General features: G+C 42.5%; 1 protein-coding gene across 4 annotated transcripts in view; it reads right to left on the reverse strand.

Moving 5' to 3' along the window:
- Window positions 1-25406, reverse strand: part of prr5b (proline rich 5b (renal)) — a 105578-nt gene that overhangs the window by 29835 nt on the left and 50337 nt on the right. For all 4 annotated transcript variants that reach the window (XM_041215836.1, XM_041215835.1, XM_041215837.1 and 1 more), the window contains 4 exons: window positions 24067-24115; window positions 15345-15402; window positions 13868-13959; window positions 6996-7136 (listed from right to left, as the gene is read on the reverse strand). In XM_041215836.1, the coding sequence (XP_041071770.1) occupies window positions 6996-7136; window positions 13868-13959; window positions 15345-15402; window positions 24067-24115 (340 nt within the window). The remainder of the gene's footprint in view (window positions 1-6995; window positions 7137-13867; window positions 13960-15344; window positions 15403-24066; window positions 24116-25406) is intronic.

Below are 25406 nucleotides of genomic sequence, written 5' to 3' on the forward strand. Positions count from 1 at the left end.
AATTTCCTAATAAGGGCTTTGCCAAGGCTCTTTCCCAGACAATGGGTTTAGTATTCAGCCTCTGGATTCCCCCACCAATCAGGGGAGGTGGGCAACATCATGAATTTTGTCAAAGGAAGGATGTCTAACTAAAAGAACAACGTGGAGTACAAAAAGATAAAAACAAAAAACTGCGCATGCTGGAAATCCAAAACAAAAACAGACTTAACTGGAAAAACTCAGCAGGTCTGGCAGCATTGGCAGACAAGAAAAGAGTTGACGTTTCGAGTCCTCATGACCCTTCAGCAGAACTGGGTGAATCCAAGGAGAGGGGTGAAATATAAGCTGGTTTAAGGTGGGGTGGGGAGAGAGAAGTGGAGGGGGGTGGTGTGGTTGTAGGGACAAGCAAGCAGTGATAGGAGCAGATAATCAAAAGATGTCACAGACAAAAGAACAAAAGAACACAGAAGTGTTGAAGTTGGTGATATTATCTAAACGAATGTGCTAATTAAGAATGGATGGTAGGGCACTCAAGGTACAGCTCTAGTGGGGGTGGGGGGCATAAAAGATTTAAAAATAATGGAAATAGGTGGGAAAAGAAAAATCTATATAAATTATTGGAAAAAACAAAAGGAAGGGAGAAGAAACAGAAAGGGGGTGGGGATGGAGGAGGGAGTTCAAGATCTAAAGTTGTTGAATTCAACATTCAGTCCGGAAGGCTGTAAAAAGTGCCTAGTTGGAAGATGAGGTGCTGTTCCTCCAGTTTGCGTTGGGCTTCACTGGAACAATGCAGTAAGCCAAGGACAGACATGTGGGCAAGAGAGCAGGGTGGAGTGTTAAAATGGCAAGTGACAGGAAGGTTTGGGTCATTCTTGCGGACAGACCGCAGGTGTTCTGCAAAGCGGTTGCCCAGTTTACATTTGGTTTCTCCAACGTAGAGGAGACTGCATTGGGAGCAACGAGTACAGTAGACTAAGTTGAGGGAAATGCAAGTGAAATGCTGCTTCACTTGAAAGGAGTGTTTGGGCCCTTGGACGGTGAGGAGAGAGGAAGTGAAGGGGCAGGTGTTGCATCTTTTGCGTGGGCATGGGGAGGTGCCATAGGTGGGGGTTGAGGAGTAGGGGGTGATGGAGGACTGGACCAGGGTGGCATGGAGGGAACGATCCCTACGGAATGCCGCTGGGGGATGTGAAGGGAAGATGTTTTTGGTGGTGGCATCATGCTGGAGTTGGCGGAAATGGCGGAGGATGATCCTTTGAATGCGGAGGCTGGTGGGGTGATAAGTGAGGACAAGGGGGACCCTATCATGTTTCTGGGAGGGAGGAGAAGGCGTGAGGGCGGATGTGCGGGAGATGCGCCAGACACGGTTGAGGGCCCTGTCAACGACCGTGGGTGGAAAACCTCGGTTAAGGAAGAAGGAGGACATGTCAGAGGAACTGTTTTTGAAGGTAGCATCATCGGAACAGATGTGACGGAGGCGAAGGAACTGAGAGAATGGGATGGAGTCCTTACAGGAAGCAGGGTGTGAGGAGCTGTAGTCGAGGTAGCTGTGGGAGTCGGTAGGCTTGTAATGGATATTGGTGGATAGTCTATCACCAGAGATTGAGACAGAGAGGTCAACGAAGGGAAGGGAAGTGTCAGAGATGGACCACGTGAAAATGATGGAGGGGTGGAGATTGGAAGCAAAATTAATACATTTTTCCAAGTCCCAACGAGAGCATGAAGCAGCACCGAAGTAATCATCGATGTACCGGAGAAAGAGTTGTGGAAGGGGGCCGGAGTAGGACTGGAACAAGGAATGTTCCACATACCCTATAAAGAGACAGGCATAGCTGGGGCCCATGCAGGTAAAATTTATTAATTTTGCTTCCAATCTCCACCCTCCATCATTTTCACATGGTCCATCTCTGACACTTCCCTTCCTTTCCTTGACCTCTCTGTCTCAATCTCTGGTGATAGACTGTCCACCAATATCCATTACAAGCCTACCGACTCCCACAGCTACCTCGACTACAGCTCCTCACACCCCGCTTCCTGTAAGGACTCCATCCCATTCTCTCAGTTCCTTCGCCTCCATTGCATCTGTTCTGATGATGCTACCTTCAAAAACGGTTCCTCTGACATGTCCTCCTTCTTCCTTAACCGAGGTTTTCCACCCACAGTCGTTGACAGGGCCTTCAACCGTGTCCGGCCCATCTCCCGCACATCCACCCTCATGCATTCTCCTCCATCCCAGAAACATGATAGGGTCCCCCTTGTCCTCACTTATCACCCCACCAGCCTCCACATTCAAATGATCATCCTCCGCCATTTCCGCCAACTCCAGCATGATGCCACCACCAGACACATCTTCCCTCACCCCCCCGGCGGCATTCCGTAGGGATCGTTCCCTCCGGGACACCCTGGTCCAGTCCTCCATTACCCCCTACTCCTCAACCCCCACCTACGGCACCTCCCCATGCCCACGCAAAAGATGCAACACCTGCCCCTTCACTTCCTCTCTCCTCACCGTCCAAGGGCCCAAATACTCCTTTCAAGTGAAGCAGCATTTCACTTGCATTTCCCCCAACTTAGTCTACTGCATTCGTTGCTCCCAATGCGGTCTCCTCTACATTGGAGAGACCAAACGTAAACTGGGCGACCGCTTTGCAGAACACCTGCGGTCTGTCTACAAGAATGACCCTAACCTTCCTGTCAATTGCCATTTTAACACTCCACCCTGCTCTCTTGCCCACATGTCTGTCCTTGGCTTGCTGCATTGTTCCAGTGAAGCCCAACGCAAACTGGAGGAACAGCATCTCATCTTCCGACTAGGCACTTAACAGCCTTCCGGACTGAATGTTGAATTCAACAACTTTAGATCATGAACTCTCTCCTCCATCCCCACCCCCTGTTTCTTCCCCCTTCCTTTTGATTTTTCCAATAATTTATATAGATTTTTCTTTTCCCACCTATTTCCATTATTTTTAAAACTTTTATGCCCCCCCACCCCCACTAGAGCTGTACCTTGAGTGCCCTACCATCCATTCTTAATTAGCACATTCATTTAGATAATATCACCAACTTCAACACTTCTGTGTTCTTTTGTTCTTTTGTCTGTGACATCTTTTGATTATCTGCTCCTATCACTGCTTGCTTGTCCCTACAACTACACCACCCCCGTCCACTTCTCTCCCCCCACCTTAAACCATCTTATACTTCACCCCTCTCCTTGGATTCACCCAGTTCTGTTGAAGGGTCATGAGGATTCGACACGTCAACTCTTTTCCTCTCTGCTGATGCTGCCAGTTTTTCCAGGTAATTCTGTTTAACGTGGAGTACAATCTCTCACCAGCATTTGGATTTTTGAGGCTGCAGCAGCCACAGGAACAGATCGGTGATCTGGTAAGGTGATCCTGCAGGTCTTACACTCTAGCCCAGAGGTCAGGCTGCAGAATCTGAGGGGCTGCAGTGAGATGATCTCTCCCAAGGACAGAAGAAAGGGACAGCCTTGCAAAGATTGCAGGTGTGGATGGAAATGGATAAGGAACTTAGCAGCAGAGCTGTGATCTCTCCAACCCGGGGACAGAGGACCAGGAAGATCCAAGGCTCGGAAGAACATGACAGGAAAGTGGCATAACACTGCTATGCCAAGCCCACACTCTGACTTGCCCAGCATTCTCCTGCACAGCACTCCTCAGGCTAACACACCTTGCAGCTCCATTCATTCCTCTCCCTGCAGCCACTTTACATTCCGACCCAAACAGCCAGCAATGACATGCACCCTTATTTATTACCTTCTCATACCCATGCCTTAGTGTCATGCTCCATAAATGGTGTCCTTCCCTCCTCTCTACACAAGCCATTACAAACATTCATGCCTTTTTGCTTTCTCTCTTTGCAGAAGTAAATGCACAATTTGGCGAGAGGCAGAGACCTGCTGGGGAGGTGGTGGTCAATTGGGGCGGGCGCTGGCTCTCCAGTGATGGGCACTTTGGCCATGGCAATGTGGGCCCACCTGGTCTACTGGGAAAGAGGTCTTGTTGCAAGAGCCTGCAGATGTCAGCAGCAACTTGTCATGATAGCCTGAACATCCTGATGCACTGGTGCTCAGGCATGATGAGAGAGCTGATCCTTTGCCTGTAGGCCCTGTTATAGGGGGTCATACCTCCCTCCAGATGGATCTCCATTCCATTCACCTTGTGTAAGGGTATGTGGCTGAGGAGAAGACAGCTGGTGCCGTTATTGCCACTGGTATAGTCTCTGCTCGTGACCCTCAGCAGAGGTGAAAGGTGCATAAGTTGTCCCCATGCCATGCTGGCAGCAAAAAGTGCAGCTGAAGGTTACTGAAGTGCTAGACAGGTGAAGTGTTTTCCAAGAAGTTGACAATCACCTGACAAGCAGTGAAAGCACTCTCTGAGAGGAGAGTTTTGAACAGCAGCCTCTCACCTGGCCATGGCTGCAACTCTTCATCATAACTGATCAAAGCATTCACAGCTTGTCAGTTTTATTGAAGAGGCTCTTGCTGCTGAGCACTCACCTCAATGACCCAGACAAGGTGCAGATAAAGTGTAGAAGCCGTTTGGAAAGAAGGAATTCATGGTTAAAAAGGCTCAATTACCTTTTTAATCACCTCGATTGCTTTCCTGCAGACTTACAAAGTTTCTCAACTAGGAACCCGCCCTGAGGAAAGCCAGAAATGGGCAGGATGATGTCAGCATCCCAACCAGCCGCCATTTTCCAGGACTTGACCACCCTGCGCGCATCCCACCCTGCACCGTGCCCCGCCCTGCACACGCTGCATCCCACGGCGCGCAGCACGCCCCACAGGGCGCGCACCACCCTGCACGCCCCACCCTGTGTGCACCGCACCCCAACCCCACCCTGTGTGCACTACCCTGCACGCACTGCGCCCCATCCCTCACCTGTGCGCACCGCCCTGCACCCGACAGCGCATACCGCGCTCCACCCTGCACACACCGCGCCCCACCCCCACCCTGTGTGCACTACCCTGCGCTCACCGCGCCCCACCCCCACCCTGTGTGCACCACCCTGCACCCCACCCCCCACCTGTGCGCACCGCCTTGCACCCGACACAGCGCATACCGTGCTCCACCGTGTGCACCACCCTGCACGCACCGCGTCCCACCTCCACCCTGTGCACACCACCCTGCACGCACTGTGCCCCATCCCCCACCTGTGTGCACCGCCCTGCGCCCCATCCCCCACCTGTGCGCACCACCCTGCGCCCGACACAGTGCATAACGCGCTCCACCCTGCACACACCGTGCCCTACCTCCACCTGCCTCTGAAAATTCTGCTCCAAGTATCTGATACGCGGAAACATATGCTTTTCCTTAGATAAGCACAAAAAAACAGCAATTATAAGTTAACTTGAGTAGATTACGTACAAGGTTACACACTTCCAGGTTATTACATAGCTCCAAGTCAACTATTTATGATTGTACTTAAACTATGTCCCCGGTTTACCGAGCAAGCGGTTTCCTTACGTCAGTAGAGATGCAATGATTAACCCAAAATACCTTGTGATTTCATTTGAACATGTTCATTCTGCTCCCACACTCTGCACAGCTTCCCAGAATGTCAGCCACAGTCAACATTGAAAATAAGTCAGCTTTCTTTCAAATCATTATTTGTACACGACCTTTTCAAGAAATTAAGTGCTGATAGAGGGATTCATTCTTGAAGAAAAAGAGCCATTGCAAAAATTGAAACCTCAACTGCATACCCAGTAAGCAAATTACTGTCTGGTGTCTGTGCACATGTACAGTTCCTCTCCCCACCCTCCCCCAACTTCCCCTTCTTTTGTTCATTTTTAACTGCTGAACTGGAACACCTTCCAGTTCTGATAAAGGTGTCACACTTGGAGTGCCGACAGATGCCTGATGCACTGCTGAATACTTCCTGCACTTTCTATTTCAGATTTACAGCATCCTCTGTATTTTTACTTTATAATTACATCTACAATGGTTTTCCAGAACTTTTTTTTTTAAATTCTCCCACAGGATTTGGGTATCGTTGGCAAGGCCAGCATTTGTTGCCCACCTCTAATTGCCCTAGAACTGAGTGGACATTTCAGAAGGCAGTTAAGAGTCAACCACATTGGTGTGGGTCTGGAGCCACATGAGAATATGCTGACATGCAGGTCAGACCAGGTAAGGATGGCAGATTTCCTTCCCTAAAGGACATTAGTGAACCAGATGAGTTTAATTAATAATAGTTTCATGGTCATCATTACTGACCACAGCTTTCAATTCTAGCTTTTATTAAATTCCACCAGCTGCCATGATGGGATTTGAAACCATGTCCCTCCCAATTACTAATCTAGTGATGTTACCACAATGCCATCATCTCCCCTAAACTATTCCATTATATATGATACACATCCCAATTTGACTGGTTGGTCATAAAAGTTCAACTGCTTCAATAAATAAGGTTATGTTAAATCTTAGCTTGGTCATGGCTCTACAGTGTTTGTTCTCCTGTTTTAGTTAATTCACAACACAGAAATTAACAGAATGCTCTAGACAGGAGTAGTTGGCTCCATTTGCTTTTAGTGCAGCATTAATCATTACAATCAAACAACTTTGCAACAGGTTTGGGCATAGTGCTGATTTGATATTTCAGAAATCATGGTGTTCTAATTAGATGAGATGTATTGAGGCTATTGCAGTGAGCTAGAGATTTGCAGTTGAGCACTAAATGTTAAAAATAATTGGAGTACGTTTTCTTGGGAGCTTGTGCCAATAATATATATTGTTTTACAAAATTAATGCTGTTTCCAATTACCAATAGCCTTGGGTTTGTTTTTAATTCAAACCATTGTGTATTGACTATATAAATGTTAGGTTCCACATCACTCAGTTTTACCACATCCGTAGTTAAAAAGAAGATTGCATGAGACTATTTAAACCACATGCTAATGTGCAAAAGGTCAGAGACAGAAGAATTAAGAGTTTCATAATTCATTTCAAACTCCCCTTTCCAGACAGTTAAAAGATTGAGTTCAAGGCTACCTGCAATATAAGCAGCATCTGAATGAGTGAAGGTGGGACCCTTGCACGTGGCCGGGACAAAGCGTCTTCTAGTTTCACGTTTAACGTGATCACATTCCTGAAATGCAGCAGAGCTATCTGTCGGACAGTGGGTTCCTTTCCCTGTAATAGCAAGAAAAAATGTAACAGTTAGAAGGAAGAATGTAGGATGAAAAACAAAGGGTTAGCTTTATTTGACCACACTAAATATTTTTGTACAAACCTGAGGCAAGATTTATACCAGACTCTCAATTGCACCATGTAATGAAATCAAATATCACAACATCCCCAACGTAGTCCTTGCTCCCAGTTTAGGATGCATTTTCAACCTTTAATTGTTCAAAGGATCAAATAAGGATATGTAATGTGCTACTTCCCGGGCTCTGACAAGTATGTACATGGTTATATGAAAATCTGCAACCAAGTTGTGGGTTAAGCCACTTGATAACAAGTATGTGACTCGACGATATGTTTCAAACTACAGTGAAACCATATCAGCAAATCCACATTACAGTGATGATTGTTTCCCCAAAAGGCAAGGGCAATAATGCAGCTCAATACACAATGGCTCCAGGTTGCTCATCTCCAATAAAATCTTCCTGACATGATCATCTGTCAACCTGCACAACTCAAAAAGCCATTTTTTAAAAATTCTTTAAGGAGCGTGGGCATCGCTGGCAAGGCCAGCACTTGTTGCCCATCTCCAACTACCCTCGAGAAGGTGGTGGTGAATGATACAGATTTCTAAGATAGTGGGACAGGTTTTTATTGTTGGATGGTAAACTCAGGGTTCAGATCAGACACATATTATCCATCCTGCCAAAGTCAATGGAAAAGATGGTCACACAAGGTGTAAAATAGGTCAGCTGATCTGTCAAATGTACCACAGTGCGAACACGGAAATCTTCCCCCAATAAGTACTGCCTAATTTAATCAAAGCTGACAATTCTCCCTTACTACTATTTAATATACAGTAGTGCTATAATAATCATCTCAATCATGGTCGACTTATTTTTAATTCATTCATGGGATGGGGCATTGCTGGTAAGGCCACTATTTATTTCCCATGAAAAGATGCTGGTGAGTTTCCTTATTGAACTACTGAATCCATTGTTGTGTAGGTGCTGTTGGTAGGGACTTCCAGGATTTTGATCCAGTGACACAGAGGGAATGACAATCTATTTCGAGGTCAGGATAGTATGTAATTTGGAGGATGGGGTGTTCACATGTGCCTGATTCCCTTGCCCTTCTAGTCAAGGGCAGTCATTCTCACCTCAGCTCTGGAATTCAGTTCTTTTGTCCATGATTGGACCAAGGCAGTAATGAGGTCTGGAGTGGCTAATGTTCAATCCTTGCTCTTTGTTTTGTACTTCAGAAGTAGACATTAATCTGGAAGTTCAAACTTGAATTCTGTCATCCTTTATAAATGAGCCCAAATCATATAAAACAAAATCATCTTCAATATAGTTAATGTTAATTTTAGCGATGTGGGAATCACATCCAGCAATTATTGTTCATCCCTGATAACCAAGGAGATGGTAGGGAGTCTTCTTCTTGAAGCAACTGAGTGACTTGCTAGGTCACTTCCGAGAGCAGTTAAAAGTCAACTATGCTAGTGTGCGGTTGGAGTTATGTATAGGCCAGATTGGCACGTTTTCTTTCCTAAAGGGTATTAAGGACACCAGTTGGGTTTTTACAACAATTCTACATGTTTGTAATCACCGTTAATGATGCCATCTTTTATTTGAAGATGTTTTATTAAAACTGAACTCAAACCTTCAAACTTCAGTGGTGAGGTTTGAATTCCATTTTCTGGGTTATTACTCAAAGCCTTTGGAATACTAGTTCAGTAACATAGCACCAACAATCAGATGCCCCTAACATCTCCCTTCATTGTACTTGTAAATATATGACACAAAACTTTGTTGGGCATTGCTTATTTTGCACCTAAGGTATAGTAACTTTACAATAATTCCTATGAATCATACTTCACGTTTAAGAAGACACAAGTAGCCTAGGTGAATCATTTGGATTGAACAGATTGAGACATATGATAACGATATAGGATGGTGAGTCTGGAGGTTTCTTCATAAAGTTTACAGCAATCAACAGATGGAGTCTATGAAATGACAGAGCTGTGCCTCATTATCCCGTTTGCTAATTATTTGCCCCCAGTATTGTTAATCCTGATCCAAAGTTGCGAGGGCACTGAAAAGTGGTAATGACACCTAAATTTGTAGAGTAGGTGTCCAAACTAATGCCCTAAACCCTGGGAACTCTGTTACATTGTTTGCGACTGGTTGTACAGCACTGTAGCCTCAATGGTGGATAAATCATTAAACAGAACTCCTAGATGGTGGCAACAACTCGAGATCAATCCAACTGAATAGAACATGGATTTAAACCTTTTAAAAAATGGCTTCTATGATTTCTAGGTCCCTGGGAAGGCCTGGAAAATCAAACGCTAAGCATTAGTGGAAAATAATCCCTGCCCAAAACCAACATTTCAAACTTCTCAGTGCATACACATTTGGATGCAAAGTGAATAATATCTTTTATAAATATTTATTTATATAAAAACCCAGCAACATGACCATTGCTACTGCTAAAGTGACACACCCAGCCCTTTTTTTAAAAAAATTTTCTTTTTGGGATGTGGCTGTCAGTAACACATTTGTTGCCCTTGAACTGCTTGCTTGTCCATTTCAGAGGGTAGCTGATAGTTAACCACATTGCTATGGGTCTGGAGTCACATATAACCCAGACCAGGTAAAGATGGCAGATTTCATTCCCTAAAGGACATGCGTGAATCAGATGGATTTTTACGACAATCAACAATAGCTTCATTACTGAAACTAGCTTTAAATTCCAGATGTATTAATTGAACTTAAATTCCACCAGCTGTCATGGTGGGATTTGAATTTGTGTCCACAGATCATTAGCCTGGGCCTTTGGACTTCTGGTCCAGTGACACTGCCAGTACGCCACCATCTTACCAGCCATGACACTGAGGTCGCACTGGTCAAGAAGGGCCCTCCCTCTCAATCCTCCGAGCTCCTGTGCACAAGCCTGGAAGGCCTCAGGCTTCGGCATAACGAGCACTGCAACTCCGCATGGCTGGGAAGTGCACCCTCTACAGTTGCAGTATCACCAAACACAGCCATGAAAAAATAGACACTCGGGACTTTGAGACCAAGAGCATGCTCAATGGACAAGAACCTGGCCTGATTCATTAACAAGTTCAACAAGAGTCAGCTAGCATCTATTGTTGGTATCATTTCCTACATTTACATCGATCAAAGATAACTGGATAGTGAGGGCAACTCTCTGTTTGAAGTATTAACGCATTCAATTATACAGATTGGAGAAATAGATGAATTTATATTCTCTAATGACTACACCATCAAGTTGATGTTTGGGAGGAAGACAGTGTGAACACTAATACTTGTGACATAGAGAACTATTTTGTGTAAATCCCTCACCTAGCTGCTTAATTTGTCCCAAATAGATCATCTGGATGTTGTGGGCTCCCAAAATTGAACTGTGAACTGTTTGATTTTTTTATTGGGAATTACAAAAATATTTCATTCAGGAGTCCTGCAGAAGAAATATATTCCACAAAAAATATTCTAATCATTTGTAGACTGATCTAGATTTATTGCCTTAAATACTATACTTAAGTCTTTGCTATGAACTATGCTTATATGTAATATCTTATAAATCTATTAGTTTTAGCCCATGTGCATTGGTCAGAATGGCATATTTACCAATTTATGTGAACACAGGAGAACATGGTGGTCAACTCACACCATTATGGCATACTATCCCACTTAAGATATATTGCAAGGGTGAGGGTTTTGGGTCATAAGAGACTTTGACTAGTAACTGGCAAAACCAATGGATGAAAATCAAGCAAGTTCTATGATGGGTGGACAAACCACTCCACCAACTTACTGGCCAAACTGTAAATCTAACCCTTGGTTTACATATGGAGATAGCCTTTAGGAAGGAATCTTAAATGATAACAATGTCTTCCTCTCCTCCCAATACTGCTCATTGTGACCTCTTCCCAAGGTTAAAGTATCTTAATTAAACAAATATAACAGTCCTCCATTCCCCACTCCTCAAGCTAGGGTATGATTTCTTTTTCATTGAAAATCTATGTATGTTCTATCAATAAGAGAGGAAGTCAAACTGTGTATAAATTTCATTTTGTGGTTTAGCCACCATGGTGCTCACACCCAAAAGGTATCTGCAAAATTCTTCACCTTCAGTGAACCGGCTTGATGCTACAAAGAACAGGCCCACTCTTAGGGGCTCATTTTGCTGCTCCTAGAGGGCATGCATTTCCATCAACGAGCAAAGCTGACCAGAATTAAAGTAACGGTCTTCAATGACCAATCTCAAAAGAAAAATGTACTAGCCTTCCTTATCCACAGAGTGCACACACACAACCCAATTAACTGATTGAGACCAAGAAGTTCACAACATACTGGGTTGGTCTGGCTCTACTTTTCTCCCATTCCTTCTAGCACAGCAACACACAGAGTTCAGCTCTACCCCAAGTTTCCATTCAGATAGAACACTTGTAGCATTCCCCCATGGATCCACAAAACTAAAGAGAAACAGATAATGACCCCATCTAATTGGCTAGTGATTGAAATAGAATTTAACAGACTTTAAGCCCCACAAATCCTCCTCCAAATTTAACAGTTGGCCTTACAATCACAGCTACTCATGGGAAGGGCCTACAACATTCTCCAGACTGACTACATTCCAAATGTTCAGAAATATTCTAGCTCCTACACAGGGCATGCAATTAAAATAGCAATTCTCTCTTTAGGGATCCCAATTTCTTTACCTACATAATAAACAAAATCAGCTTCAGAATAATAATGTACCATGAGGTTGGCCCACTGCCTTGCTTGAGAAAGCAGGGAGGCTGAGGGGACTGGAAAGCAAGTAGTTTGCTTGGGCAATTCACTCAAGGCTGAGAGATTTGGTATAAGCCTACCAGTGGCATTTTGAATAGGACACCAAGAGATGCACAACTGCAGCCAACAACAGACTGTGCCAACATGGCTCCATTGGTAGTATTCTCAATGCCAGAAAATGCTGGAATCCAAGCTATACAACAGGACCCAAGCACAAATTCTATACTGAGAGTCCAGCATTGGCAGAAGTGAGATCCTTGGGATGAAACAAGGTTTAAGGCCTGTCCAGATTGACCCAGGAAATCCTAAGACACTATTTGAAGAATTGGGAGGTCTCCCTGTATTCTTGTCAATATTGCTTCATCGGCGAGCACCACCACTTTGTCACTGGACTAGTGATCCGGAGGCCTAGGCTCTGGGGACCTGGGTTCAAATTGCACTTCACTGCAATTATTTACATTTGAACCACTTTTGAGATGTTTCAGAGTAATTGTTAAGGCACTACATAAACGCAAGTCATCCATTCTACTCCTTGATTTGCTTTCCCATACTTCCTCACCCCAGACACACCAAAGAAATCTGGCTAGCAGCTCAAATTTAATGGAACATGTCAATTTGCTACATTTACTGGCAATATTGTTTCAACCATTGCAAGATAAGGGGGTAAGAATGATCTGGCTAGTCCCACTCTCCTGCTCTTTCCCCATGTCCCCATTTTAACTCCTTCAAGTATATACCCAATTCCATTTTAAAGGCTACTATTGAATCTATATCCACCGCCCTATCAGGCTCTGCGTTCCAAAGTCCAATAACTCTTTGCGTAAAAACAGTTTTTCTCATATTGCCTCTGGGTCTTCTGTCAATCACCTTAAATGTTTGTCAAGCAAAAATAAAGTGAACAGAAACCAAATGTAGCTGCAGGCAATGGATTTTGTGGGCATCATAACCAAGCAGTGTGCCAGCATCTCATCCTTTGAACACTAGAAAAACAGGTGCTCTGCTGCTCGACAGGTGCCAGAAAGACAGCTACATTTGACACTCCAGGGTTATCGGGAGGTAATAGTTAGGCTCCGTGTATCCAATAAAATCATTCTAATAAAATCGACGCCTGCACTATGATGCTACCTCCTGGAAGCAGTTTTGCGCCCTGTCATGTTGATGGGGTAGATTGTGTGTGCGGACCAGAAGTCAGGTGACCAGTAATTTAGCCAAGACGATACATAACCCATGCAGATGATTTACTTACGTAATCCACTCAAATAAAATAAAACAATAAAGAAATGAGCAGAACCAATAAAAGTAAAAATAGATCCAAGGAATATTTGAATTTAGCAAAGCTTAAAAAGATACATTCCTAAACTTTACCTACAATCCCCTTCTGCCCTTATTGCAAAATAAAACCCTACTAATAAAATAAATACTTTCTCATCTTATGATGTCCATGCTCCATTCTGGAAGTTGTCATTCTCATAGATACTGCATGATTCCATGGTTTCAGCATCATGTAGCAAGGCCAGATTAGAGGTTATATCCCCTCCCCATGACACAACTATTTTCATATAACAATTCCTCATTTCTTACAGTCTTTGAACCCACTAAATTACTTCATGTGCTGCATTAGCAACATGCTTAATGTGCTTTGAAGCTAAAACACATCTGCCACCAATTTAGTTTTGTTTTTTCATTTCAGAGCCACTTAGGGAGTTAGGTTTTTAGCTGCTGAGTGTTAATCTGCCTCTGTTGAGAAGTGTAATGTTAGTTATTCATCAGCACCAGAATAGAATCACCATTTCTCCTTTTCATGATTCCATTTGAGAGATGAATTTAAGCAACTAAAAAATGAAATTGACAAGACTGTTTTGGAAGTGAGTAGAACAGGAGATAGGAACATTTTATTGAAACAAAGAACAAACAGCCTACCTGGACAGGGTAAAATATTGCCTGGAGCATAGGAAGGATGTCACAAAAGAAGAAATCCCAAATTTCAGCTACGGTGTCGAGTAATTTCTGTCCTATATACAAAAAATGCATAATCTAAGAAATAGAAAGGATTAGCAGTACAAAAAGTTCCTCATCGTTCATCAGTTCCTTTGGCTTTAATTTATTATCTACATGTTACCATGGTGAACGAAGTCGTACTACATCTACACAATAATCCACATTTGTTTACACAGCAAGATATATCCCCATTCAGTAGTGTTTAGTATTTATAACTATAAACTGCAAAAGTAATGTGTGAGCATTTTCAGAGATATTTGGTTATAATAAATTGTCTTAAGGCAAAATATAGTTATCATAATGTCTTATTACCAATGTAAAAGTTGTGCATTGACATCTGGGCCAGGATTTCCCCGTTAGCAAGCAGGGGGCAGGGCCTGCTCACTGACGCGGGATGACGTTGGGCGGAACTCCCAACATCACCGCATCCCATTTCAATTTTCAGGTTGGCGGGGGCTCAGGGAATCCCCCCACTCCCCACCCTCACAGGGAGCGCATCACACTTCCTTGTGGAAGTCACGCTGGGTGGGCCTTAATTGGCTCGCCCATGTAAAATGGTGGCAGGCCCCCAATTGGGGGTGCCGATCAGAGGCGTGCCCGCTCCTGAACTTCCCCCCTCAACAGGGGGAAAACTATGCCCCTGATCTTTTCTATTCATTAGAAGGTTCATTCAACCAAACATTTGAAAATGTACAGGCTTTTTCAATACTGGATGCTATCTGATGAATGACTTCCCAAAAATATCAGCAAAATTTTGTCAAAGAACATCTTCCAAAATATTTAGTAGGCAGAAAATATAACTCAATGAGTAAGGAATTATTTCTTCACACTCTGCTGCACCTTCCCGCTTCCCTTCATTTTGATTCTCCCCAGCTAATACAGCAGGTGGTAGATAGGGTTGTACATGCATTTATGGTGGTACATGATTTAGTAGCTCTAGTTGTAGCATCATGCATTTTTCATCAACTAACTCAGAATTGGAGCAGTGGAGAGGGAAAGGGGGAGTAACGCTCACAGGATCACATCTAATTCAAAAGCTTCATTTCCATCAATCAATTATCGAACAATATTAATAGTTGCTACGGTAAAGTCCACACCCAAGACTGCACCCTCCTGGTTTTTGGGATGGGATAAGGTAGTGGTAGCAGTGTTGGTGTTTTAAGTATAGCAGGAGTAGAAAGGTTAACTTGTTTATGCACACCATGGTCTGATTAGATATTTTAGTCAAAGGCATGGAGGCTACCCTGTGTTTTGATTAGGAAGCTTGCTTCAGAAGAGGTCTCAGTGAATATTTCCATCTGGCATCAGCAGCAATATTCTCAGTTGGTCAGGAGTAGCAAAACAATTTCTGAATGATGATGCACACACAACAAAGCGTTAAAGTAAACTGTCTTCTTACCTTCATAAAATCGAATTTTGTCCCTCAAAATCACCATGCCTTTGGTTAGGAGCTGATTCTACACAAGGAAATAAACAAAAAATCTGCCAAAGTTCACTATATTTACAAATGCACTGATTCCTATATTCAGGATCACAATCATATGTTCCATCATTTGAATTCCAGGTTTCAACTGCGCCACATTGAGGAGATGCTGAGTGTCAGCCAAGCATTACTCCACGGGGTGGGGGGGGGGGAGAAAATCAGACAGCCAATCACCCTAGGATTGCTCCTGCGCACCTCTTAAATGTACCTGTATATTTGCGTCCAATCTTCAGAATACTGATGCTCAAATAGAGGCCATGATCTCTGGTGCCTCATTCCCCTAGTTTTAACATTCCTGTTTACCTTCAGCAATGTTAGCAAAGGCCTAAGATCAAGTGTCCAGCCTGTGCTTTCAGTTTGGGAAAGTGCACTGTGCGGATAGAATATCAGAGGAGAAAAACAGGAGGCAGAAAATAATTTCTTATTTTCAAATCTGTTTTTATAAATGAAAAATAATGATGTTTCTTTTGTTACTGCTAAACAGAAAATGGGTTCATGGGTACAGAAACACTAGATTGGAAGGGTTAATTAAGTAGACTGTGATGCAGCAGAAATCAATATAATACAGACATTAATCTGGGGGACTTTATCTTTCACTAACAATATCAAAAATGTGGCTGTTTTTGGATACAATGAAGCCATATACAAAATAATGTGCCATTGTATAAAGGACAACCTAAGGAGTTTGACATACTTGATCTGTCAACTTTTTGGAGTCAGTCTGATGACAGGTGATTTGTAGTAGCTCTCAGACACAACTATTTAATAACAAATCAGGTACTATCTGCTCCACTGGTAACTAAGCACTCAGCTACAAAGCTGAACCCAGCTGAGCTTGGGCTTGGATTAGTTAGCACAGATGGAGTAGCACCTAAAGGAGCAGTCTCAGACCTATGAAGCACCATGTAAGTAAGGCACTTAATATTTAGCAAGAGTGTGCATATATTATACATTTCTGATACAAATATTGAGATAATGCAACACAAAATATCAGGGAAACATCTGTGCTGCTGTTGCTTGACTTAACTCTCCCAACCCCATCCCCCACCCCCCCCATCAGTAACCATGGATACATTTTATGGAACGTGCCAATAATTGCCTGCTCTAGAAAAACTGGAGAAACTGTAAAACTGTTTACAAAGACACAAATCCTCATTTCAAAAACAGCGAGGTTTAGGGATCTTGTTAAAAAGGCAGAGTCTCTATTCTTCCAATGAATAAAATCTGTGATCTGGGGATTGAGGGAGGATGGACATTTTTGCAGTGGAACCAAGTCCTGGTTCACTGACTCGGCTGCTTCTGCAGTTAAACACGTTGCTTAAATTTGTGAACAGCCTGTGTGGAACTGAAGAAGTCCAACAGTGTCATGATTTAGTAACAATCCTCTCCAGAGTTTTAAACATAAATGTGAACAGATATTTTCCTGGGCATATCCTGTTCATTGTTGGCATCCAGTGTCATTTAGCAATTGTACACGTTGAAAATACATCAAACTCAGTGTTGTTAGGATCAGTGTTACTTTTTAGTAGTTTAACCTAATGCATTTTGAATATCAGGTTTATATCATGCAAAGGAATTAGCAACTTCTGCTTTTATTGTGAATCCATCAAAGTACTTAAATACAAAAGCAAAAGGCAACACTAGAATCCCCTAAAAGGTGCTAAAATATTCACTGAGGTTGAAACTATGCTGTGTAATTTAAGCATTTTAATGTGTTTCTATTAAATTTCTTTGTTTGCTATTTTAACAAAAGGTGTATATGTGTTAGAACATAGAGCTTTACAAAGACCCATTTGGATGTCCTGAGGCACTATAAAAATGGAAGCTTGTTTCTTCAATCAAGATAAAAGTGAAGCATTCTTATCTAAAATTTAGAACAGTATTGAACTCTTTTAATACAGTTACTGTATACAAGAGGTTATAAACCAGCTTCACTCTCAGATATAATGTGCCAGCTTAGCTCAATATAATTGTTGTAACAATAGCTTAATTTGTAGGATGCTGGTTCATTAGACAGAGTAGAAAGCACGCCATTTAATTGAAATACAAACATCTTTTGGGATGGTCAAACTTTGCTTTATAACACTTGTTTGTTCCAATGTGTTTTTGTTTACAGCTTATTTAATTAACAGTTATACTCATAGACGTTTACAGCAGGGGAGGAGGCCATTCAGCCCATCATGTCCGTGCTGGTCAACAAAGATCTGACTACACTAATCTCACTTTCCAGTGCTTGGCCCATAGCCCTGGACGCTATGGCAATGCAAGTGAATATCTAAATAATTCTTAAATGTTAAGAGTTTCTGACTCAACCACCCTTTCAGGCAGTGAGTTCCAGTCTCCCACCATCCTCTGGGTGATAAAAATTTCTCCTCAACTCTGCTCTTAGCCTTCTACCTTTTACCTTAAATCTATGCCCCCTGTTTATTGACCCTTTCATTAATGGAAAAAATGCCTTCCTATCCACCCTACCTCTGCCCTTCATACTCTTATACACCTATATCAGGTCTCCTATCAACCTGCGCTGCTCCAAGGCTCAGGTTCTCCAGCCCAGGCAGCATCCTGGTAAATCTCCTCTGCACATTCTCCAGTGCAATCACAGCCTTCGTATAATGTGGTGACCAGAACTACGCACAGTACTCCAGTTGTGGCCTAACCAATGTTTTATACAGTTCCAGCATAACCTCCCTGCTCCTGTATTCTGTGCCTCGGCTAATAAGGGAAGTATCCCATATGCCTTCTTAACTACCTTATCTACCTGCCCTGCTACCTTCAGGGATTTGTGGATATGCACACCAAGGTCCCTCTGATCTTCAGTACTTTCCAGGGTTCTACCATTCATAATGTAATCCCTTGCCTTGTTAGCCCTCCCTAAGAGAATTATCTCACACTTTTCCAGGTTGAATTCCATTTGCCACTGCTCTGCCCACCTTACCAGTTTATGGCTATCCTCCTCACTATTCACCTCCTACCAATTTTTGTGTCATCCGTGAACTTCTTGATCATACCCCTTACATTAAGTCCAAATCATTTACGTACACCACAAACAGCAAGGGCCCCGGCACCGAAAGGACCACAGGGGTAATCTGTGTGTGGACCCAGAAGACGTGGGTGCTGTCCTCAATGAATACTTTGCGTCGGCCTTCACAATGGGAAGGGACGATGCAGGTATAGACATCAGGGTGGAGGACTGTGAAATATTAGAGGAAATTAACAGAGAGAGGAGGTACTAGTGGGTTTAGTGGCCTTAAAAATGCATAAATCCGCAGGACTGGATAATATGTATCCCAGGCTGTTCAGGGAGGCAAGGGGCGGGTTTGGAATCCCACTGGAAACAGACTTCCAGTCACACCCTCTGCTTCCTGCCTCTCAGCCAATTTTGGATCCAACATGCCACTTTGCCTTAGATAGCATGGGCTCTTATTTTCTTGACTAGTTTGCCATGAGGGACCTTATCAAAAGCCTTGTTAAGGTCCATGTGGACCACATCAAACGTAACACGCCTGGTTACCTCAAAAAAATTGGATCAAATTTGTCAAACACAACCTTTCCTTAACAAATCCATGCTGACTATTCCTGATTAATCCATGTCTCTCCAAGTGCAGATATATTCTGTCCCTCAGAATTATTTCTAGTAACTTACCCACACTGAGGTTAGACTGACTGGCCTGTAATTTCCTGGTCTATCCTTTCCTCCCTTTTTTAATAATGGGACAACGTTAGACGTCATCCAGTCCTCTGGGACCTCACCTGTGATCAGAGGGGATTTGAAAATTACTGCCAGGGCCCCGATATCTCTTCCCTTGCCTCCCTCAACAGCTTGGGATACATTTTATCTGGGCCTGCAGATTTATCCACTTTTAAGGCAGCTAAACCCGCTAGTACCTCCACTCTCTGTCAATTTCCTCTAATATTTCACAGTCCTCCACCCTGACGTCTATATCTCCATCGTCCTTTTCCATTGTGAAGGCCGACGCAAAGTATCCATTGAGGACTGTACCCATGTCCTCCATGTCCACACACAGACTACCTCTAAGGTCCCTAATTGGCCCTACACTTACCCTAGTCATTCTCTTGCTATTTATTTTAAAAAAACCCACGGGTTTTCCTTTATTCTACCCACCGATGCTTTCTCATGCACTCTCTTAGCTTTCCTAATTTCCTTTTTAAGTCCCCCCCCCCGCACTTTTTATGCTCCTGTAAAGACTCTGCTGTATTGAGCCCTCTGTATCTGCCATATGCTTATCTTTTTTTCTTAATCCTAACCTTTCTGTCCTTTGATATCCAGGGTTCTTTGGACTTGGTCCCTCTTTTGTCTTTATGGGAACATATTTGCCCTGTACTCTCACTATTTCCTCCTTGAAAGCCTCCCATTGCTCTGACACAGTTTTCTGTGTAAGAAGCTGCTTCCAGTCCACTTGGTCCAAATCGTATCTCACCTTAGTAAAATTAGCCTTTCCCCAGTTTAGAACTTTTATTCCCAGCCCAACCTTATCCTTTTCCATTAACTATCCTAAATCTAACTGAGGTATGGTCACTATCTCCAAAATGCTCCCCTCCTGAGATGCCTTCCACCTGCCTGGGCTCATTTCTGAATATTAGGTTCAGAACTGCCCCCTCCCTTGTTGGGCTTTCTACGTACTAGCTAAAAAAGTTCTCATGGATGCAACTTAAGGATTTTGTTCCCTCCCTTATTTTGCATATTAAAGCTATCCCAGTTAATATTTGAGTAGTTAAAATCCCCTACTAATACTGCCCTATTCTTCTTATACTTCTCTGAAATTTGATTACATATTTGATCCTCTATCTCTGCCTGAATGGGGGCCTATAGTACACACCTAACAGCGTGTTTGCCCCTTTTGTATTTTTTACCTCTCCCCATATGGCCTCATTTGATGATTCTTCCAAGATATAATCCCTCCTCACTGCTATAATTGATTCCTGGATCAACATTGCAACCCATCCCCCCCACCCGCCCCACCCCCCAACTCTATCTTGTCTGAACACCCTATAACCAGGAAAGTTGAGCTGCCAATCTTGCTCTTCTTTTAGCCAAGCCTCGGTCATAGCTATGATATCAAACTCCCACATGCCTATCTGTGCCTTCGTCTGTCTTGTCCCTCAGGCTCCTTGCTTTAAATTTATTCTATTTAGCCTTGCTAAACTCACTTCTTTCCTTATCTAGCCTATGTTTCCTCTGCCTTCCAGACTCACTTACTAGCGTTTTAACTTCTATTTCCATCTCAGCTTTTCTCCCCTCATCTTCAATACTCATTAATCTCTCGTTCAAATGAGTTTGTCAAAAGCTTTCAAAGAGAGTCAGCCAGGTGACTTCCATAGGTGGTAGGAAAAATAATGAATCATTGCACAAGAATATTATTTACATCATACTTAGCACAGCAGTCACAAACTACTTAGTTTCTATTACATGAGGAGCTAGCTAAGCTCATCAATGATTGTGTTATTGCTACTGTTCACTTGTTCCTTGACAACTTATTAAATTTGTTTGGCTGTTAAAGATAAAATCAAGTGCACCCTAATGTTATTCTACACAACTGTTGAAAACAAGGATGATCATGCGGAAAGCATAAAATCAAAACAGTAGCTGAAACAAACAGAACAGGGCACTCTGTTCCCTTGGCATTAACCAAAAACAAGTCTCTCTGGGTTACAGAACAGCACTGAATACAGAAGTCAAAAATATCTAGAGTACAAGAGCAAAGAAAACCCCAAATCAAACACTAACATCAAACAGTATGAATTTAGTAGAATAATATGGTTCAGTGACCACTTATGGTCTGCTTTCATATTTGTTGTCTTGGGATTTCCATGATTTAACAGGCCCAAAACCTGGCCAGTGATTACAGAAGGTCAGATGTTTTGAAATTTACTTCACTGCTGACAAAAATTAAAAATCTTGATAGCTTCATAAGTTACTGCCTCCACATAATGAGTCTATTTACAAAAATATAGATTTTCATAGTTCAGTTTACCTCTTAAGCATTTCCACACAACACGTTTAAACTGACAAACCTGTGACCATCAATGATAGAGACTCCAACATGAGAAGTTATCAGAGTTCAAATTCAAAATTGATTCCTTTGTTTATTTTCATGCTCATGAAATATGTGAACAATATCCTGTTAAAAAGCAGGGCTACATAAACCTCCCTAGAATAAGCAACAAGATTTATACAATAGTAGTAGAAACAACTTGCATTTATATAGCACCATTAATGTCATTAAACATCCCGAGGCACTTCACAACTGGCTGCAAGAAAGTAATGTGCCAGAAAGGAGAAATTAAGAGGGTTGGTTTAAAGCTTGGTAAACAGATGGGCTTTGAGGATTATATTAAGATGGAACAAGGGAAAGAGGGCGAGATTTAGATGGGACTTCCAAACAGTAGGATGAAGATGAGTAAATGTCTTGTCACGAAAGATAGGGCAAAGAGGGGGTGAAATTCATTGGAAGCCGGAGTCAGAGAACAATGTTCAGCAATGGATATAGGACTAGACAGAGTTGTATGTAGGATGAGGCAAGGTCATGGAGAGATTTATAAATGAGGACCTCAAGGATTTTTTACTGTGATATGTTGGGGAATTGGGAGCCGGGATGGTTTGTCAGCTAAACAGCAGTGTCCAAAATGATATGTACAGCAGTGCCTTTGACAAATTGGATTTTATGAAGGGTGGAGGATGGAAGAACAAAAACAGTGTTGCAACTCTTAGGTGTAGAGATAGAAGAAACGGGTGGTGAATGTCAAGAAACTGCTGTGAGAAGGTTGACAAAGAATTGCAAAGAGACGAATGTCCTGTGATATGGAATGGATAGGAAACTACAGAAGGCAACCAAAATTCATGTAGCCCACGAAGTATACTTGAAGCCATCTCAGGAGCTCAGTGTGTAATAAGTTATAGGTACACATCCAGATTCCAGCTCCCTGCATTGAGGAATTCCTGACTGTGGCCCTGATGGAAAACAATGCAGGCCATTGGACAGGATGTTCTGTATTGAGGAAACCGTAACCTTCCTAAACCATTTCTATAAGCAAGAAATGAACCAAGAAAAGCTGATAAAGTGGTACAAATATGCAGTGTTACAGAGATTTCTTCAGTGCAATTGTGCATTTGTCAAAGGAAGGTTTTCTTTTTTAAAATGTGTAAAAACAATGTTAATTGCATAGTAGTTCTTCTCTCACACAATGCCATCAATTTGGAAAATTCCCAGTTCCTGAAATAATTTCCATTCACAATCTATAATGAGACCTTCTGGAGAATAGCTATACTTCCTCCCATCCCTCCCAATGTGCTTCACTTCTCTTTTATCCTTCATAATATGTACAAAATGTCACAATAAGCTCAATATTACCAACACGCACGCAGTGTCACTAAAGCCTTGTGAAGGTTCTTGAGGAACCCCAGGTTTCAGATAGTAAAACCACTTCCTCCTCACCCTCAGAAGGGGCCATGTGTACACTGTTGCTAGATTTTGACTTGTTTCATATGGGGGCAGAGATCACAATGACAGGAAATTGTGACTGAGTGAGATCTAACTATAACTTCACCAGCTAACCAAAAATATACTGAACTGTTTAAAAAGAACCAGCTTTTTAAAAAAAAAATTCATGAAGACACTGACCAAAGATGACTACCACCTGTCACCTGGGAATTTCCTATATGGATTGCACCTCAGACCTGCCCTGACATGTTGCATGGAATTTCACACCTGGAGGGGGCGTCAATGTCCACTTCAAAAAGGGACTCTTGAAAGGAGGGCGTAAAAGTGCAGAATTTAAAATCAACAGTAAAGACAATGGGAATCATTAACTAGCCAGGTCACACCCAATGCCAGGTCACACCCAATAAGCACTCAAAGCTCCATTGTGGAGGACAAGATAACCCCATCTCTTGTTGGTTTCTACCATCTTGAAATGTATCAAAGGTTTCTGGGGTGAAAGATCAAAAATGTAAGTACGTGTTCTACAACAATGACTGCAAGACACATTAGTTGAACTCTTTTCTTGGAATATACAGACAGGAAGTTTAAGAACTGGTTTTGCCAAGCCAGATGCAGAAAGAAGACATCAAAGTCATCTGGAAAAATTGCTGAAGGAAGCAGTAAGGAATCTCTCTCTCTCTATCTGAAGCTAAGATTGGCTCCAGCAAAGTGCAGTTACCTGAACTTCAGTACAACTCTAGGATTTTAAAGGAAACCAGCCAGTTTCAAACTGCCACAATGTTCAACAAGCTACACCTCAAGGACAAGCAAAGGACTTAATTGCATATGCTTAGCTTTTATTTGGACTCTAACTTTTCTTACTTCTGAGGTGTGTTTGTGTGATCACGTCATTTGTTATTACTTCTCGGATTTAGTAACTAATAAACTTGCTGTTTGATTCAAGAAAACCTGGTTTGATTGGCTCCTTATTAAAAAGTAAATACATCTGGCTTGGAAAAAACATTCACGGGGGAGCGGGGGGGAGAACTCAAAAACCTTTGTTGTGACCAACTGAGGAAGTTGAATAAAGGGAAGCTATTCACTCTTCTTCACCTGGTCGTGACAAAATGTTAAAAAAAATCCAAGTCTGTACATTAACATTTCAGAATGGTGACTGTGGAAAAATACATGATACTGACCTGAAGATATTCAGTGAAAAATGATCCAAGCTCAGTTTTCAACAATTGCCTATACCAAGAAAGAGAAGGAAAAAATAAGCAAGATCAGAAACAAGTTGGGGCAGTCTAAACCGGTTGCTACTTGGCACGGATCCACAGTTCAAAGCTGCCCGTAACTAATAAGTTCACTCAAAGGCCATATGAGGATGGTGTGAGAAATAAACAATGTTACATTGGTACGGCAAGTGGTGCTTTTCTAAGTTTATGGCCAAGACCCATTTTCTGGGCAGAGTAGGGTGTGCGTTACTTTGCTTCTAGCTATGATATACCTGATCTTAGGCATTGTGGATCATTTTAATCATACTTGCCAGGAAATCCATTGGGTGATTAAAATTGGCAGGGTGTAAAAGCAGTGTTGCATTTGATCCTGTCAGTTAGGTTAAAATTGTGCCACCTTTTCCTGCCACCACTGATGGTCTGAAGTTGCAAGTGTTCCCACACAACAGGGTGGAAAACCTAAATGAGTAAACAATCATCAGCTTAAAAGTCACTCAGGTAAAAAAAAATACCACTTCAACCTAATAGGGACACTATGTCCCTGATTCAAGTTGCCCCATTTTAAGTCATTCCACTTTAACATTGAGGATATAATGGGGCTGACATGTGCACTTTCTGCCAGGATGTCCATTTTATTGTTGTTTCGTGCCAGGCTAATGTATTGATACTTGGCCCAATCGGTGCCATTTTTGGGTGGCCTCTCCCACTTGCTGCCCATTCTGCTTCATCACTGACCATCTCACTTGCAGCTCCCCTCACTCGCTTCCTTCTTCTCACCACCCAGCTCACTGCAAGGGTTCGGGAGAGGGAAGCAGTGCGTGTGAGGGTCAGGAAGTGGGAGGTAAGTAGAAAGAGTTAGCACATTTTTATATTTTAAAATTTATTTTATTTTACAATTTATTTCATTTACAAATATAGGAATTTAGGAATGTACAGCATTTTAACTTATAGCATATAATGTTTTTTTTCCTGACGAGCAAGGTTTGACCTAACTACAGCTTTTACATTGATTGGAATGGGAAAATCTGATTTGCTTAAGGTTGTTTCATTTAAAGTTGCACTTTTCAGGGCCACAACAACAATATTAAGCAAGGACTTATTGTAGTCATTTAGCCCCTTGAGCCTGTTCTGCCATGCAATGAAATAATGGCTGATCTGAATTTAGTACTGCTTTAAAAGAAACAAAAACAAAAAGATGGACTGAAGCAGGATAAAGTCACTGAAAACCAGCTACACACCAAGTGCAAACACACAATGCAGTAAACACAGTTCAGAATGTGTTGAAGAACACAACACAGTGTGGG

The sequence above is a fragment of the Carcharodon carcharias genome, chromosome 21 (assembly GCF_017639515.1).
Source record: "Carcharodon carcharias isolate sCarCar2 chromosome 21, sCarCar2.pri, whole genome shotgun sequence".
Lineage (NCBI taxonomy): Eukaryota > Metazoa > Chordata > Chondrichthyes > Lamniformes > Lamnidae > Carcharodon > Carcharodon carcharias.